Source organism: Mastigoproctus giganteus, chromosome 10, assembly GCF_048544385.1.
Source record: "Mastigoproctus giganteus isolate SK-2022 chromosome 10, ASM4854438v1, whole genome shotgun sequence".
In the NCBI taxonomy this organism is placed as follows: domain Eukaryota; kingdom Metazoa; phylum Arthropoda; class Arachnida; order Uropygi; family Thelyphonidae; genus Mastigoproctus; species Mastigoproctus giganteus.
The window spans coordinates 102,021,380-102,041,830 of record NC_143584.1 but is presented as its reverse complement, the minus strand read 5'-3'; the positions used below and the strand labels follow the sequence as shown (position 1 = coordinate 102,041,830).

General features: G+C 33.9%; 1 protein-coding gene across 6 annotated transcripts in view; it reads left to right on the top strand.

The window, feature by feature from the left end:
* Positions 1–18,277, top strand: part of sds22 (protein phosphatase 1 regulatory subunit sds22) — a 289,557-nt gene extending 271,280 nt beyond the window's left edge. For 2 of the 6 annotated variants that reach the window (XM_090383786.1, XM_090383787.1), the window contains exons 10-12: positions 1,146–1,232; positions 12,283–12,497; positions 18,072–18,273. In XM_090383786.1, the coding sequence (XP_090239912.1) occupies positions 1,146–1,232; positions 12,283–12,456 (261 nt within the window). In that variant the 3' untranslated portion in view covers positions 12,457–12,497; positions 18,072–18,273. Of the gene's footprint in view, positions 1–1,145; positions 1,233–12,282; positions 12,498–18,071 lie in introns of all 6 variants that reach the window. The other 4 variants (XM_090383788.1, XM_090383785.1, XM_090383791.1 and 1 more) reach the window with 4 other exon arrangements.
* Positions 18,278–20,451: the final 2,174 nt, after the last annotated feature.

Below are 20,451 nucleotides of genomic sequence, written 5' to 3'. Positions count from 1 at the left end.
AATCACCAAGAAAAGAAGAATGATGATATCCAGCTCAGGACCCTGGGTGTGCCAAGCCCATACTCACCAGATGTGAGCCCCTGGGGGTGATGGTGTATAGATAGTCCTTCATATATCCCCCCCCCCCAGAGAAAGAAGTTGCATGGTGTGATGTCCACTTAAGTGAAATGTTATTATTATTATAATTAGCCATATGGTGCAAGAAAGCCTGAGGCTTTTGCTGCACCAGCCACAAAAAAAAAAAAAAAAAAAAAAAGTTACCCCTGAGAGAGAAAACAAGAGTCAGAAATAGAGGGGAATCACCAAGAAAGAGAAGAATGATGATATCCAGATCAGGATCCTGGGTGTGCCAAGCCCATACTCACCAGATGTGAGTACTTGGGATTATGTTACTTCATCACAGAAAATCAGTGAAGGCCAGTTGCAAATTTGTTATCTTAACATGTCAGATTGCATCTGTACAGAGATATCATATTGTTTAATTTTGTCATTGGGTTTTAGGGATTGTACCAACTGCAACATGTAACCTCTCATGGATAATCATTTACATAGAACATGCTATATGGTTTTCTGGGGTACCTGTAACTTGACATTGCTTTGGTATGTAGAGATCCATGGACTTTGTTGGAAGGCTTGTACAGCCATCTTCTGCAAATTACTTAAGTCAACAGTAAATGTTGTTTCTAGTAGTTGATCAATTTGAAAATGTGTACCAAATGTATATTGTATCACTGCCACACAGGTAGTCTTCATAAACTATAGGACACAGAACATCTTTTGTTTTGTAGTCACCGTTTTTGTAACAAGTTCATCCCTGGTAGCAAAAGAGCAACATTCTTTCCCACATCAATTTGAATCAAACTTCAAGAGTTTTTCTAAAGAATGAAGAATGTTACATGATTGTAACTCATTGCTTACTTCACAATAAACATATGGAAGTGTATCATTTTTTAATTGTTTTGTATTTGACTTGTCTTTATTAATATTGCCTGAGAAATAAAACTTTTTTTTCTTATCAACAAGGTTTGAAAAAGGTTAAAGAATATTAAAATTTTCTCGTTACTTTAGTTGGCAAATAGTTTTATATTATGATCTTGGATAGTGCTGAGCAGTTTGAAAATAATTTTTTTTTTTTTTTTTTTAAGACAAAACTACAGACTTTGGATATCGCTTCTAATAGATTAAAGAGAGTGGAGAATATTTCTCATCTTATAAGCTTGGAAGAATTTTGGGTAAGGTTATATCAATAATTTTCAAAATCCAATCTTTTATGTAATGAAATAAAATGCTATTTATTTTTTATTGTAGCTTGTTTGGTATTTCTAATGGTACAAGATTATCTCATATACAAGATTGGATCAAAAAATTTGGTGAATGTTGCAAAAAATTATATTCAGTGATAAATATTTGCATTGTTAATATTTTTCAAGGTAAATCTCCTGCAACTGCATGCATGTTCCTTTGTGCCTGCCACTGACCAAAACATTTTGGAAGGCAAATTTTGTGAATATTTTTAGGCATTTAATTGTGTTTGATTGGATTTTTTGAATGTACTAAAGTTTTTATCCTTTTGTGTGTCCTGTTCCAAATTTGGGAATAGCCAAAAGTTGCATGGTGTGAAATCAGGTGAATGAGATGAGCACTGTATGATGGGAATTTTTTGTTGGTTAAAAATTGGCAGGAGGCAAGTGACCTGACATACTGCCAGGAACCAAAAGGAACCAAACAGTTCATATTTTCTTGGCTCATTTTTGGTGGATTGCATCTCTGTTAAAATATTTTCTTAGCTGCATTAACAGTGGCACAATATTAGAATTTGTTCCCTTTGCTTGCAAAGTTTTTAGATTATCCGAATTCATTCCTCGCATAATGAATTTTGCTAATTGCTGTTTACTATTTAATTTTGCTAACGGAACTGACGGGCAGGAATTTATAAACTACTCACATAACATTGCTTTGCATTGAAATAGAAAGACGCGTGTGTTTTTTTTTTTTTTTTTTAAATACAAATTATATACTTACCCAGTGATGAAGGCCAAAGGCAAAAAATAAGCCTGAGCAGGAATTTTTTAAAGATAACTCCTATGCAGTGCTTTCTAATGAAAATTGGTCAGAAATGAGACTAATTTATGGAAAAATGTAACAATAAGTTGAATAGCTAAAATATACTAAAAAAAAAAAGTTAAAAAATATCCTAGTACAATGCTATAGCATTGTACTAGGATATTGGGTCTCATTTGCCCCACGCAGTACAATGCTATAGCATTGTACTGCATGGGGCAAATGAGACCCAATTCTAGTGTTTAAAGGTAATCGTAACCTAGTATACAGAAATGGACCTAGACATTCCAAAAATAACCAACAGCATGGAAGATACCACTGAATATGTGTAGAAGACTCAAGATTTCCCTTCATTGGGGGGTGGGGTGGAATGAACTTTGAGTTTACTCATGCTACTCATATAACCCTGCACTAAATTGAAATAGAAAGAAATATTTTTTTTGAAATCATACAAACTATTTACTTAGTGATGCCTGGGCAAGAATTTTTTAAAGATCATTCCCACTCAGCACCTAATGAAAATTATTCAGAAGTGAGAGTGGCAGAAGGAACAGTTTATGGAAAAAAATCCATACGAAGAAGTAATAATTGGAGAGAGAACTATACACTTGTAGCAAGTGCCCATTTAACTTATAACAATGAGTTAGATGAATAAAGTATACTAAAAAAATATAATCTAGTACAACACTATAGGATTATACTGCAAATGCAACCCAATTCTAGGGGTTAAAGATGAACATATCCTACTACAGAAATGGACCTGGATATGCCAAAGTAGCGAACAGCATGGGAGATACCACTGAATACATGAACTTTGGAAAAGAAGGAAACAGTTGATGCTAAAATAAAATTTCTTCTCTAGGGAAATGTACTGAAAAAAAAAAATAGTTTGATACAAGTAACAAATGTACCTGAGGGTGTATGAGTTAGTTTTTTCCCTACTGTGGAAAGACTTTGAAATGTGCATGTGAACACATATGTGAATGGACATAGAATGAAAGGTTCCTGTCTACCTTTTTGTGTGCACATTTCTGCTCTTCATCAAACAATGCTGAAGAGCTGCATTCTTGTTTCATCAGTTATTGCTATCACTTTAGCTGAGTCCTGAACTGATCACAATAAAGAGCATTACACGAAAAAAGACCTAATCCACTAATATAGACTCCAGTAACAGATGACATCACAAGAAAGAAGTAATACAGGGAGATTTTTGAATGGCTGTGCAGAGAGAACTATACACTTGTAGCAAGTGCACATCACTCATCAGCATTTTTACTCAGGCAGTTCCAGTAATAGCATGATGTAAGCACAGCAAACTGAAGTCGTTAAACAATATGCTGCCAAACAAATGCCTTACTTTTTTTACTACAAATTAGATATAAATATTTTTGTAACTTAAAACTTTCTTAAACTAACCATATATAAAACCATTAAGATTAAGAAAATTGATACTTTTATACAGGCACTCCCTGGCTTACATAATATTCGACTTATGGAAATTCGACTTTACATAAGTTTTTGCTGGTGCAAACTTAAATCGTGGAAATGTATTTTGCATCCCTAGGAATAAATGGAGGTATCGTGAAAATATCGTAATGTGAACCCAATAACACACTTTTTTTTTTTTTTTTTTTTGGTAATTCGTTCCAAAACCTCGGAATTTGAAATTTTCGCTATGTAACTAAGCTAAAATCTCTCCTAATCTCTCTAAAAGGTCAATTTTATAATGGCAAATTGCACTACATCGTTATCACATGTTCTGTTATAAGAATCAATTTTGAATGCCTTTGTGATATTTTTCTAAAGCACATTTCTGGAGGTCACTACCATAAAACAATAAAAACAGTTTGCACTTTCTTGTTTATTGTGCTTTTCTGTTAGTGCAATCTATTAGACTAAGGCGCATTTAGGGCTAGAGCCTCAAGCTGCGAACAAATTTAGACTATGTATATAAAGTGCTTTGAATAAACAGAAAATTTTTAAGGTGGTGAATAAACAGAAAATTTTTAAGGTGGTTAAAATAAAAAAATTTTATTTTTTTATTTAAAAAAAAAAAAAATGGTTCTGAATAAAAAAATTTTTATTCAGAAATGGCTGTGTATTATGATGCTAAGCACTTTATATACATAGTGCAATCTATTATAAATGGGTAGTAAACTTGATCTTATTGCATTTGTGATAATACTGATAACTGGAATTCTGTGGGTTTTTACGTTACAGTATTATGGTGAAATGAATTCCCTTTCACTGAAATCTTCAATTATATAAAAAACATAAATAAATTTTCAGAATCATCTCTTCATTCCTATTTACTTATTACAATGGTGAAGGGAAAGGGACCAACAGAAAGTGCAAGTACTGGCAGTGCTAGAAAAGAAAAAAAATTGATTTAGAAATGAAGATGATTAATTAAGAAATATGAAGCAGGACAAAGTTTGTCATCTATTGCATGGAATTAGGTCTCGCTGCTTCAACAGTGAATACTATTTTAAGGGACAGGTCCCATATAAAAGAACATGTTAAAGGATCAACAGTGATCACAAAATAGCATTTGGGTGCTGTATCAAAAATGGAAAAGCTCTCAATATGGATGGAAAATCAGATTCAGAAGCAAGTGCTCCTGAGTCCAATGGCCATTCAAGCAAAGGCAAGAAGTATTTTTGAAGATATTAAGCATAAGTACGGCGAACCCCAAGCCAAATTCATTGCAAGCAAAGGGTGGTTTAATAGGTTCAAGCATTGCGGTGGTTTTCAAAACATTATGCGGAGAAGTCGCCAGTGCCTATTCTGCAGCTGCAGAGAAATTTTGTGATGTGTTGGAAAAAACCCCTTCTAATCTCCACAGCTCTCAATTTCAGCAGCGGCATGCTTATCATTTGGAGAGTTAATTCTGGCAGTGATGCTTGAAAGGTAAAACTTGCTGACATTATGCCTGTCTCCTCTGTCTTTTTGTAATTTTTCCTGCGCATGAGATAAAAATATTGAATAAATAATTCTATTTACATGTTTGTTGAACACTTATTTTTTGCTTCAATCAAATGCAGCGCGCATAGTTGCAAGTGCTGCATAAGCATTTAGGGAAATTCTGACTTACGTAGAGTTCCGCAGAACACAACCTCTACATGTCGGGGAGTGGCTGTATTTATATTAATGTAGCATTAAGGATTTTGGATAATTTTAACATTGTATTTTAGAGATTGGATACCGTAGCTATTGAAAATAAATTTTGTTTATCATACAGATTTCTTGATTAATAACCGAACACTGAATAGCTGTTTCTCAGAGCATGGTAAATCCTGATATGTATATATTGTATAGGGGAAACCCTTGTTTCATTGCAGATATATTATATTTTACATTATTTTGGCCAATAAATGGTCTATATACACTGCCCATTCAAAACATTGTGACCATCCCATGTTTTAGCAATTGGCCATTCCTCCCTGCTTGGTGGCACACATAGTGAGAACCAGTAAATGAGATATTGGAGGTTTGTGGTACATGCAGCCCATTCAAAGTATTTGAAATCTGGTGGATTCTGAAAAAGGGATGATTGTTGGGAATCGTTGAAGAATAGCGGTATTACAGAAACTGAAAATCTCGTGGACCGTTCACAGAATGCTGTAGCCACCAGGTCAGTGGTGGGTCCCCATGCCTCATTGATGGTTGTGGTAAATGTACACTGTTCTTCCTTGCGTGAGCCAATAGATGGAAAATGGCTGACAATGGATTTTAACCAGGGGATTCTAAGACCATGATTCCACAAAGCCTATTCTATATTGGTCAAAGCCTATTCTATATTCTGTTGTCGATATTCTATATACACTATATATGGAACATTACCATCTCCATCCGAATGGCATTATTGTGCCATTTCAGGGGTCTGTGCTTAGCATTACCCTTTTTGCTATTAAAATAAATACAATAACTGAGCACATTCCAAGAATCGCTGATGCAGCTTTATACATTTGACGATTTCAGCATTTCCTATCACTCTCAGAATATGCGAAGTATAGAACGGCGGCTACAAGGAACAATAAACAAAATAAGCAAACGGGCTCAAACAAATGGCTTCTGGATTTCCACACAAAAAACTGCGTGTATACACTTCTGTAGAAAATGAAACCTACACCCTGATCCTGAATTGAAACTTGACTGACATATTATCCCAGTTGTACCAAGCATAAGATTCTTAGGACTTCTCTTGGATAAGAAACTAACAGTCCTTGATCACATTAAACAACTCAGGCTTTCTTGCTTAAAGAAATTAAACATTGTCAGAGTTCTTTCCACAACAACTTGGGGAGCAGATCGACATACACTTCTCAAACTTTATCGATCTAAAGTTCATTCCAAACTAGATTATGGAGCAGCTGTTTACGACTCGGTGAAACCAAGTGTTTTGAGATGGTTAGACCCCATACACCACAGCGCGCTCTGTATAGCACTCGGAGCTTTTCGAACTTCACCTATACAAAGCCTTTATGCAGAAGCCCATGAACCTTCATTAGAGCTTAGACGACAGAACTTGTTATTACACTATGCCATCAAGGTAAAATCTATCAGTGATTATCCAAATAGAGATTTTCTGTTCTTGTATAACTGGGAAAACATATACCAAGCCCATCCACAGATGAATCGACCTGCCAACATCCGTCTGAAGATTTACTACTAAGCCGAGAGCTTGATTATGACAACGTAGCTACTGCAATTGCACAGACTATTCCACCATGGTGCATAGTTCAACCCATATATGATATGTATTTTCAAACCTGGGGGGGAAAACACTCTATCCAGAAAAAAACTACCAGCAGTTATATGCAGCATATAAAGAACAATATCCACATCACACTTTCATACATACAGATGGGTCTAAATCAGAGACTTGTGTAGGAGCTGCAATTCATTTTGAGGATCGTACCTTCATCCAACAACTCCCAAAAGAATGCAGTATTTTTACTGCCGAATTACAAGCCATTTCAATGGCTATAAACTAAATCAAACATAAACAGATAACAAACAGCATTATTTTCACGGACTCGCTTAGCTCTGTTACTGCCTAGCTATTAAAAAGAAATCACAATATCAGATTCTGCTGGATCCCAGCCACACATGAATAACTGGAAACAAAAGAACAGACAAAGCAGCAAAAGAAGCTTCCATCTCTGATTATGCCTTTCACACAATGCCATACAGATTACAAGTCCTTGATCCACTAAAGCAGTATTAGTAAATTAATAAGAGGAGTATACCTCAATATAGTACGTGGAACACTTCCGTATGATACCCTCCAGAAATTAAAACGGAAAAAACGAAAAAATCGACAACTTACCAGTACATTCAAGTAAAATATAAATAATTAAAGTAAAATATAAATAATTAAATAATCAATTTAACACAATTAAAATTCAAATTAACGCAATTAAAAGAATCTAACGAAAATATTCAAAACGATTTTCCTTCCTGAAGCTGACAATGCTTTTCGACCGACTGTCGTGATCACAGGAATGAAAATTACCGAATCAGGCTAAACCTGCAACTTAAATAGTGATTATATGTCTTCGCGCATGCGCGTAAAGGTCCACGCATCGGAGATCAAATATGGCCGCCGAACATTAACAGAATTGTCGTGTAATTTAATTTCAATGGTTTCTGCAATTAATAGTCGCGTATAATTACGTTGAACGTTAAGTATTTTGGCCTCGTTAAATAAAAAAGTATGTTTTTCGTTAATGGCATGAAAGGCTAATTCTGACGCTGCTGAACGAGAAGCACGAACTGAGGCTTCGTGTTGATTTACACGAATATTAAGAGAAAACCGCGTCGAACCCTGGTAAGATGAGTCGCAATCACCGCAAGAAATGTTGTATACTAGATCATTAATTTGTGTTGCGAACGCGGAAAGAACCGAGCGATTGTTCAGTATAGTGTGTAACTTCCGTATAGGCCTAGCTATAATTTTAAATTCGGTATCTTTAAAGAATCTGTTAAGCTGTTTGTGCCACTGTTCAACATATGGGACAGAAATAAAGTATTTTTTGATATTACTATTGTTGATTGGTGTAGTATTTTTTATCCTATCCTTAGCTTGTACCCTAATTCGATTTATTGTGTTAATGGGATAACCCCTGTTCAAGAATCTGCTAGTTAATATTTGTATTTCTGAGTCCAAAGCAGAATCCGTCGTTGAATATTTATAGGCATTTAGAAATTGATTAAAGATAATCGATCTTTTGTAGGTGAACAGGTGGTAGCTATTATAATGTAGAAGCATACCGGTGTTTGTGGGTTTTCGATAGATGCTAAATTGTATTTTGTTCGAGTCCCGGGTAAGTGTGAAATTTAGAAAGTTTAATGACTTAGTATCTGTATCTTCCCTTTCCAATGTAAATTTGAGTCTAGAATGAATATTATTAAACGAATGTAAAATGTCTTGGATAGTACTACTATCAGTAATAACTAGAACATCGTCTAAATACCTCCCATAGTATGTGATACGGGGACGAAAAGGTGTCAAATGTATCAGCTCAATCGTTGAGAGATAGATCTCTGACATTAAGCCACTCAGGCTGAAACCCATTGGTAATCCAAAAATTTGTTTGTACACCTTGTCTCGAAAGGTGATGTAGTTAGCCTCAACTAATAGTTTAATTAAGTGAAAAATTTCCTTAATGGGCAGCTTCGTATAATTAATCGGTGTCGAGTTTTTATTTAACATATCCCAAATAATATCTAATGTGTATTCAACGTTTACATTCGTATATAATGAGGTAACATCTAATGAGAATAAATTGTCATTGTCGCCGAGTCTACAGTCTTTAAGATTATTAAATAATGTATCGTAATTCTTAATCCCAAATTGTATAACCTGTCTAAAAGGTTTTATAATATTATATACATGTGTGGCTAAGGCTGAAAATGCCGAGTTCCTGTAGGAAACAATAGGTCGAATCGGAAATCCAGGCTTGTGTAATTTTACCTGACCAAAAAGTGCAGGAATATTGTATGTTCTGGACTTCAATTCCTTCAACTGAACCATAGTAATGTAGTCGTTTTTACGATATGTGGTTAACGTTTTATTGTATTGATTTACCAAATTGGTAAACAGTGCCGGGTCCACTTCACGATAAGTGGAGGTATAAGACACAACTGAATCTAACTTATTAATATAATCATGTTTATCTAGTATTACCACTGTATCTCCTTTATCTGCCCTCTGTATAATAATGTCCTTATTTTCTCGAAGTTCTCGTAAAGCTGAACTGTCATGTGTATTCAATTTAGGAAGTCGCGTTTCTTTTATGTTATTCACTACTTGGTTAACTTGTTGAATAAATACATCTTTTTGTGGAACACTACGAAGTCCAAATTCAATATCAATTACGCATTGTTTTTTTGGCAGCTTTCGAGGTGGTAAATTATAATTTAATCCTTTTGATAAAAGTGAAATCTGGTCCTGCGATAGTGTACACGAGGAAAGATTTGTAACCTGTTGATATGTCGGTTTGTTGGATACTGGGTGAGGGGGTGTTCGTGAACTAGCCGACATATTCTGTGGTAGTGCGTTGTGTGTCTGTGGGGTGGATGTCACCCAACTCGTGTGAACTTGGTCGCAAGCTCGCGATAATGTGTTAGAATTCGCATGAACGTGTCTTGAACTATTCGATAATGCTTGCAACTTATTAACGTGTCTGTTTTTTATTTCTGAGGCTTGTGCTTCCCGTCGCAAATCTATGGAGGTCTTCAATACAGACCAATCGTTCGGATGTAGATAATTTTTTAATTTATCGCGAAGCTTCCTAACCTGGGAAAGGTATTTTTGTTTATCCGAATATCGAGATTTTAAGGCAAGCTTAACAATATTACGTGATGTCGCCAGTGATAGTTGTTTTATGCCTGAAATTTTTTGATTTAAATTCACCCTGGCAAACTTCGGAACGATGTTGTTTTGAAGGCAATATTTTAGGAAAGAAATATGGTAACTTTGGGCCGAGTACCTTAGTGTAGATTTAATGTAATTTTGTACCAAGCCATTCAAAAAATTTCCCATAATTGTGTTTATCGATTGTATACTACTGGAGAGACAGGAAGTGAATGAAATAGTCAATAAGAGTTTGTAAATTAATTAGATAGTATGAATCAGAGCTGTAATACTCAATATGTTCTACGTTGATAATAATATTAGTAAATTAATAAGAGGAGTATACCTCAATATAGTACGTGGAACACTTCCGTATGATACCCTCCAGAAATTAAAACGGAAAAAACGAAAAAATCGACAACTTACCGGTACATTAAAGTAAAATATAAATAATTAAATAATTAAAGTAAAATATAAATAATTAAATAATCAATTTAACACAATTAAAATTCAAATTAACGCAATTAAAAGAATCTAACGAAAATATTCAAAACGATTTTCCTTCCTGAAGCTGACAATGCTTTTCGACCAACTGCCGTGATCACAGGAATGAATGAGAATTTTCATTCCTGTGATCACGACAGTCGGTCGAAAAGCATTGTCAGCTTAAGGAAGGAAAATCGTTTTGAATATTTTCGTTAGATTCTTTTAATTGCGTTAATTTGAATTTTAATTGTGTTAAATTGATTATTTAATTATTTATATTTTACTTTAATTATTTAATTATTTATATTTTACTTTAATTATTTAATTATTTATATTTTACTTTAATGTACCGGTAAGTTGTCGATTTTTTTCGTTTTTTCCGTTTTAATTTCTGGAGGGTATCATACGGAAGTGTTCCACGTACTATATTGAGGTATACTCCTCTTATTAATTTACTAATATTATTATCAACGTAGAACATATTGAGTATTACAGCTCTGATTCATACTATCTAACTAAAGCAGTATGAAACAATGGGAACAAAACTGGCTAGATCAGACTAACAACAAACTTCGTATAATTAAAGAAACACTTCGACCGTGGCCTACTAGCTTCCAATCGAATAGACAGGAAGAAGTGATCCTCGCTCGATTGCGAATCGGGCATACACATATGAGTCACTCTTACCTACTCAGAGGTGAAGACCCCCTCAATGCCAAAACTGTCAAGTTCCGCTGACTATACATCACTTCATGGTGAACTGTCCAAAATTTCATAGAGAATGTCAAAGAGCCTTTCAATCAATAATGAATAAACAAAACAACCTAATGCTTAAAACAATTTTAGATGACCGGCCAAATATTACTGAAGTTTTCTTCCTTAAGTTAACTGGATACTTTCAAAACATATAAAATTAATAGCATACCATTTATAGAGAAGCTACACAAATATATATAGCAGAATAAATGACAAGGAAAGTTAAAAAATGCTGATATATGAAACTCTCCTACCTAGGCTAGGTGCATTATAGCCTAAGCTGCTCTTGCGCCAATAGCTTTTAAATAATACAACAACAACATTGTGCCATTGATGACTGGAAAAAAGTTACCTTTTCGGATGAATCATGTTTTCTGCTATGCCATGTAGATGGAGGGTATGGGGACAGATTGTAGCGAGGAATCACTGTGATGGCCTTGTTCAACATAAACAAGTGGGTAGTCGCAGTGTTTTGGTGTGGGGATGTTTTAGTGGGAAACACTTGTTTTCCTTGGAGCCCTCATACCCCTAGACCACACTCTGAATACTAAAAACTACCTATCCACTGTGGCTGATCAGGTACACCCTTCATGATGATTGTCTTCCCAGATGGTACAGGCATGTTCCAGCAGGACAATGCACTCTGCCATGTTGCCAGTATTTACCAAACACAAAAGAGACTTCCAGGTTCTACTTTGGCCAATGAATTCACCAGATGTGAATCCCATAGCACATCTGAGGTTACATGGATTGACAGAGATTGACAGGTTACATGGATTGACAGAGGTTTTATTTGGATCCTTCACCAGGACTGTTGCAGATCTGTGGGATGCAATCTTAGTGACACAATAAAACATACCTCTTGCAACATTTTAGAGGCCTTACCTTGCTGTGTGCTGGTGGCAGTACTGGCAGCAAGAGGACATACCCACTATCAGGTAGGTAGTCATAATGTTTTGAGTGTGTATGTGTAGCAATATATTGTTTTGGGTATGTCTTCCATGCAGAGAGAAATACATGTATTTCTTTCTGCATGGAAGACTTCTTTGCTGTGTGTTCTGTAACATTATCCTTGCATTATTTAAATCTTTTATTTATTCTTTTTCCCCTCTTCACAGTTTAATGATAATCAGATTAATTACTGGGAAGACCTTGATGTACTTAAAAACTTTGGGAAACTTTCAACAGTCTACTTGCAAGGGAATCCCATTGCTAGTGATCCCATGTACAGAATAAAGTTAAAGATGATTGCACCTCAAATATGGCAAATTGATGCTACCATGTGTCAGTGATGCTTACAGAAATGGAAAGAAACTTGTAAAATATAGCAGTGGTAAATCTCATTAGTGTATATTGTCATTGTGAATTGGCCATTATCAGTAATTTACTGTACTGTAAACATAATTAGTACTGATGATTGAAATGTTATAATTTGTTTATTATGCTACATCATCAGGAATTTATGAAATATTTATTACTTTGAATAAAACAAAAGTGCCAAATAAATGTCACTTTTTTTTTTTTATATATATATATGATTTTAATATATGTCAAACAGCGCACATTTCCACTCCCCTTGATTAGTAGTATTTACAGTTTAAAGCAGTTGTTAAACGCCTATGTATCACATTTTACCCCATTATTAAAATTTTGTAAAATTTTTATTGGAAGATAAGTTTCAAAGAAATTATAAAAAACTTGCATTTTAAGTTAAGATATAAGTAAATGTTTAGTTGATTATATTTATTGTATATGACAGATTAAGTTTAAATATGTATTTTAATCATAAATTCTGGTAGAATTACTTGATATAATAAAGAGTCAGTGATGTTGATTATTCCTACCATTTATTGCTTACTAAAGTATATCTTATGTTATTGCATCATATTTAGTATGTATTATTATATTTCTACTCTGATATTTCATCATATGAAGCATGGTTAGTAAATTATACTCTCCATGTGAGTGTTGTATGCAGTAATACTACACTGTCATCAAAAAAGATGCTATTTGTTTAAGTTATGAAGAGTATCTTAAAATAATTATTTTGGTGGGAAATTTTGGAAGTTCATTCCACAATGCTGCTTTCTAGCTGGAAATTCCATAAGCATGCCATTATTTCGATTTTTTATTATCTAGAAAGTTTTATTTTTAATATATTTAATGCACAAAATGGCATGCATTTTGAATAAGATTTGACAGCAGAGGATGCCTAAGCAGATCAGCAATAAACACATTGATTATGAAGTGTGTAGAGACTGGTTCTGTGCATCACAATAAGCAGGGAATTAGGGGCAACAAAAGATTGCAAATTTTTGTCAGAGTAACAGATATATATCTACAGTCCATAATACAGCTTAGAGAATTGAACTTAACTTTATTAAAGTCCTGAGGCAGAGTAATTAAATCATTTAGTCCTGAGTAACTTTGACTAAACTTTCTTGCATCCTTAGAATGCATTAAAGAACCAGTGTCGCATTGCTGAAAGTTTTTGAAACAGATATTAAGCCATACTAGACAAGCAGAGGAAGCATATAGGATATAATAAAGTGAGAAATTATTAACATTTGAGAGATGATTTGAATCTGTTTAATCAACCAAACAGGTGTGAATTTTGATAGAAGAGAATCTCTGTATAACTAAGAAGTAGAAAAACTATTGGAGGCGATGTGAAAAGTGATTTTTTTTTTTTTTTTTTTGGTTGATGCTTTGCTTTCTTGCATCATTTACCACTTCTAATACTAAAGCATTCAAAAACATGCAATTTTACGGTCACAGTCTTCATTGTTCCCTGCTTAAATTGCTTCAATGAAAATAAATGCAATAAGCAGCTAAAATTGACAAATAAGCTTAACTGTCAGTTCTCTTTCTTAGAACTTTATTCTTGACAAAAATAATTATTGGAATTTTCCAAATAACATAGCACTGTATGCAAAACATTTTATATTTACAGTAGACTTTCAGAATAAGAGCACCTTTGGGGATTCAAGATGCCATTATTTCGATTTTTTATTATCTAGAAAGTTTTATTTTTAATATATTTAATGCAGAAATAATGTGGCTAAATAAGAAATAGAGAGATTAAGAATGCAATTTTATTCATCATCATCATCAGCCATTTTCAATCCACTGCAGGATGAAGGTCTCTCCAGCAACTTTCCAGTTCCTTCTGTTTTGCGCAATGGCCATCCATTTACTACCCACAAACTCATGAATTTCATCTATCCATCTCCGCTGTTGTTTTCCAGGTTTTCTTCTAGCTCCTTTTGGGTACCATTCTATTATTTTCTTAGTCCATCTGTCATCATGTTTTCGAGCTATGCCTGCCCAAGACCATTTTAGTTCTTTAGTTTTGATAAGAATGTCCTTTACTTGAGTTTGCTGTCTAATCCACATGTTTCTCTTCTTATCTTGCAGTCCGATTCCCAATATAATTCGTTCCATTCTTTTGGTGAGTGCGCAAGTTTCACTTCCATAAGTCATGGTGGGGAGTACACATTGTTTCATTATTTTACGTTTCAGACAAACTGAGATATTGCTCTTCAGTATGTGACTATATTTCCTGAATGCTATCCATCCAAATTTTATTCTTCTCTTGACTTACAGCCATTTATCATTATTACAGCTAATGATTGTCACAGATAAGTATATGACTCCACTTTTTTCAATTACTGCTCCTTCAATCATTATGTCCCTTTCATCATTACTTTTGTTTTAGCCATGTTCATCTTTAGTCCAAAATCCTTACTAACTGTGCATAACTGATTAAGATTTTCCTCTAATTCTTTGGGATCGTGGCTTATGACCACAATGTCATCTGCAAATCGTAAATGGTTTAGGTACTCTCCATTCACATTGACTCCTTTCTGCGACCAGTCTAATCTTCTGAAAGCTTCTTCAAGGACAGCAGTAAACAGCTTCGGAGATATTGTGTCTCCTTGTCGAATTCCTTTTTCGAATTTAAATTTGCTACTGTCTTTGTCTAGTCTAATAAAGGAGGTAACGTTCTCATATATTTTCTTCAAAATCATAATATATGGGGTATCTATGCCTTGTCTTTGCAGTGCCCAAAACATTGCCTTATGTTGTATGGAGTCAAATGCCTTTTCATAATCCACAAATGCCAGGCATAATGGTGTTTTATATTCATTTGCTTTCTCCATTAGCTGTGATATTACGTGAAGGTAATCCATAGTTGAGAATCCTGTCCTAAAGCCAGCTTGCTCTTTAGTTGATTCTCATCAAGTATTCTTTCTAATCTGTTAGTAATGACCCTTGTGAACAACTTGTAGATGTGGGATAACAAGCTAATTAGTCTATAATTTCCAATTTCTGATTTATTTCCTTTCTTATGCAGCAAAACCATGATTGCATTATTCCACTGCTTAGGCGTCACACCTTTTCTAATGCATTTTGTGAAGAGCCTTGCCAGTTTTTGTGTTATATCTCTTCCTCCCCATTTTAACAACCCTACAGTAACTTCATCTTCTCTCGGGGCTTTCTGATTCTTCATTTTCTTCAACGCCTGTTCTACCTCATCATATTGGGTATGTCGTATGTGTTGCTAATTTGCGATCCATCTTCCCCACTGCCATCATTCCTTCACTCCTTGTATAATTCTCTATAGTAGTCTTCTGCTATTTGAATTATGCCTTCATTGTTATTTATAAGTGCACCATCACTATTCTTCAGTTTCAGTATCATATGTCTTTCTGTATTACTGCTCATTTAAGTCCTTTGTTTGACTTTTTCCCTATAAGTTTCTTGGGCTTTATCACTTTCAGAAAGTTGTAATATTCCTTGTCGATATCTTGGTCCTGAGCAATCTGCAGAAGCTCAAACTTGTTCTTAAGTTCCAGTATATATTGCTCTTTCTCCTCTTCCGTTATCTCAAAGACCTTCGTATTATTCACTTGAGTCAGTTTTTTCCTTTCCTACATCTATATCAAGTGTGCATCTTACCATTCTGTGATCACTTCCAACATTTACCTTATTCAGGATGGTAACATCATTCACGATATATCTTCTGTTAGTGAGGAAGAAGTACTGCACATGAAAAAACAAACATGTTGATGATCCAATATCAATATTCTGCCATTAATACATTCCTATTTTTGCCTGCTCTATTTTCTATTTTTATATCAAATTTGTCACTAAGCTTTAATGTTCTTTTCTTCTCTGTATGAGGTTTATTAATTTTAGGAGCCATAGTGAGGGGTTTTTAATTTAAAATAAATGTAAAACATTGGTATAATCCATGATATCAGTACAGAATTCAAACTTTAATTAAAGTTTAAAAATAGTGAGTTTAAAGTTTAAAACTTAAAGTTTAAAAATAGTGAGCTTAAACAAAGACAGTAATCACATGACTTGACGTTTTCTTTTTTCACACTGCAAGTCATCTGCGCTGTATGTAAACATCCTATCTCAACGTGCCGTTATTTGGGGTGTGGTTAGCTCGAATGTCTCGTTACTTGGGGTGCTGTTAGCTCGAATGTCCTGTTATTTGAGGTGCAGTTATTTTGATTGTCTACTGTATTTCAATATTTATTACTTTATTCAGGTGTGAATCATTAACTTCTGGATCTGAATTTCTGAGAAATTTAACTTTTGTAAGCCAAAATTGGTCAGTGCTGACAGACAGTCTCCTCTTGCTGCTGTTTTAAAATCTGTTTTTGTGCTGCCATGATTACTTACAAACACAGATAAGAGATGGTAGCACTTATGGGAACATAAGTGCTGCTGCCTCTTATCTGTAATGATGAAGAAATAAATTGCTTCTTCAGGCTGTTTTCCCCGAGTGTTCCTTTATCAGGCCTAGCAGTGTTTGCATACCCTTTTTAGAGTGAGTTCCCTGACTATGTTTTGGTCCTGAGCAGCAAATTTTCTGCTGTCAGCTGGCTGTGTGGAATGAGTTTTCTTTGTGAAATTTTGAAAATTTGTAAAGATGAAAACATTGTACATAAATTCACAATGCAATAAATAGTTCACCAATTTAAGAAAGTTTGTGGTAACACTGCAGTCTCTTGAGATCTTCCAATAATAATAACTCATATAGGATACAGATAAAAGAACAATTTACTGTTCATTAAACATAATTCTCTTTTATCTATGGTTGAATCCTCTGTTCATTAACACCTTTGATTGGTACATCAGGGACATGGGCAATTGCATTTGTATTCTCTCAAATTAATTGGATGATCTATACTGAGGGTGCCCAGTACGGCTCCCATAGGTTACTGGTCACCCTTTAGCAACGTAAAAGTCACTTGTGGCAAATTCTTAAATTTCTGACTGGCTAAATCTAAAGATAGTACAGACACACCAGTATTTGGCAGGTTAGCAACTGTAACACTCCTATTTTTAACACATGGACTTGTCCCTGAAGTGCTAGTTTGCTGTTTCTAGTACCAATTTTTGTCACCAAAATGTGGGGGGCAGCACTAATGGACCTTCAACCATGCAGGTGGCACTTCGAAGCCAAATATTTCTTGAAGTATCCCGATTCATTAACAGCTACACAAACTTCCAAAGCATAACCTTAAATTATTAAACTTCTAAAAAAATTGGTTACAATATAAAAACAGACATTGGATCAGATTTTTTACTGTTATATTTCGTGTTTTGGTTATAGTGAATCTAAATTTAATAAGTCTGTGAACATTTGTTATCAGCTAAGACATGGATTGTTTAGTGGACTGTTTGTTTTTCTGTTAATTGTTTATAAACAATTAACAGAAAATTTGGAGTCACAAATTTGCAAATTTGTGACTCCATTTGTCTGTTACTTGTATTGCTTTTTTGAGGTAAGTTTTCTTCTATTTATATAAACTTGTTTTTTTACCTTAAATTAAATTGTTTTTATTTTTAATTAAGTATATTCATAAAACTGAATTTTTCTTTTTAGCATACTTCAGCCATTAATAATGAATAGTCAGCCACTTAAGAAGAAAAAACTTATCACTATAATACTGAATGGAAAGAAGAATTGTTTTTTTGATGATTAATGAAAAATGTGCATGTTTAATCTGTCATGCACATGCAGAACCAAAACAAGATAAAGTAGAAAGACATTTTAATACTGTCCATAAAAAAATTTGCAGTTCATTTTCCTTATAAATCTGAAAGTAAGAGGGGAAAAAATTAAGAGAGTTATTTTGTATCATTTTTTATAACTCCTATTGTTAAGTCCCTGGATGCTACTGCTGCACCCTTTTGCATATCTCACATTATTGCTAAACATAATAAACCTTCTGAGGATGGTGAAATAATAAAAGAGATGTTTTTGGATGTGGTGGCTCTTTATTTGATAATTTTAAAAGTAAAAATGAAATAATGAATGCCATTAAAGATACGCAGCTATCAAGAAATATCAAAAAGAATAGAAACTATGTCTATCAATTTAGTAAAAGAGTTGCACAAAGATATATTAGCTTGCAAATAGTTTTCTTTCCAAACGGGTGAATCAACTGATATCATTGAGATAGCTCAAATGTGTATTTATATTTGTGAGATATAACCTTGCTTGAAGATTATAGCATTGAAGAGTATTTCTTGAAAGTGATTCATTACAAAGAAAAACTCAGGAGCAAGATATTTATGAGGCTTCAAAAACAATGACTACCAAAGAAAATTTACCACTTGAAAAACTTGTCATTTCCACTGATGGAGTTCCAAGTATGACACCGTGTAATAAGGGATTTGTTTCAAAAAGATCCCAATTTTACGAAATTCCAGTCTTGCCATTGTGTTATTCACCAGCAAATGTTGTGCAGCAAGTTCACAAAAATTCAAAAATTCATTGACATGGTACTAAAAATTGTAAACTCTATCAGAACTAAAGCTTTGCAATGATGCCTGTCTCTAGAAAATGCAGGATCAAATTATATTGATTTACCACTACATAAAGAAGTGTGTTGGTTAAGTAAAGGATGTGTTTTAGAAAGATTTGTGGAGTTTTGCCAGAAATTAAATTGTTTTTGAAAGAAAGAGGAGATTGTTATCAGGAGCTTGGTGATGTAGATTAGCTTCTAGATTTAGTGTTTTTTAAACAGATGTTGTCACTATGTTATTAATCAAATTAAATCTGGAATTCAAGATGCCAAAACAAAGATGTGACACAAATAATAAGCCTTGTGAATGCTTTTAAAAGCAAACTCGCAAATATTATTTCACAATTAAAAAAAAAAAAAAAAAAAACCACATAACAAAACACTTAAAAATATTGACAATTGAGATTATGAAACGGAAATAAATGGACAGATACTATCAGCTAAATTAGATACAGCCAGCCCCCGATTTGCGCAGTGGTTACATTCCGGGAAAACACTGCAGTCTAAATCCGCGCAATGCGAAACAGTTTATATGACATAATGAGGGTAACACCTGTACACAAAAAAAATTAAATTGAAAAAAAGTGTTTTCATTGGGTAAGAAAAAAAAAATTAATAACAGGTCCATAAAACTAATCTTGCTAATACCTCTAGGTTTTTAATCTAAATTCATTGCTTCTTCATCACTGTTTTCCTGTGATAAACTTTGAATAGTATCTGGCACTTATTGATAAGAGGCATTCTGTTTTAAGATCTTCTATCCAGAAAGAAAGTAATTCTTCAGATTTCTTACTTTTGCAGTGCTTTTTGCAGCCAGTGAAAATTAAAATTAAATGCTTTACATTGTGCGAACCAGAAAAAGATTGTGTGAACAGCTAACGTAGGATATCCGATGAAGGGGGCTTTTCTCTTCATCGGATATCCTATGTTAGCTGTATTTCTTGGTCAATGTCACAACCTTTTTGCCATTTTCTAACTCCTTAACAATTTTTAATTTTTTTTGTTATTGCCATTTTAGGCACTAATTAAATACACACTTTATATAGACAAGAAGTGTTAAATCAGCAAAAGCAATGCTTACTAATTAAAACCAGAAAAAGATTGTGTGAACAGCTAACATAGGATATCCGATGAAGGGGGGGTTCCCGAATGAGGAAGTTGTTTCAAAAATAATCAGACAAACACACCACTGAACTCAATTTATTGCTATGTTTGGTTATAAGAATCAGTTTTGAATGCCTTTGTGATATTTTTCTAAAGCACATTTCTGGAGGTCACGACCATAAAACAATAAAAAAAATTTGTAATTTCCAGTTTACTAGACTTCTCTGTTAGTGCAATCTAATTATAAACAGATAGTAAACTCGATCTTATTGCATTTGCAATAATACCGACAGCTGGAATTCTGTGGTATGTTATTATGGTGAAATGTATTTCTCCTTCAATCATATAAAA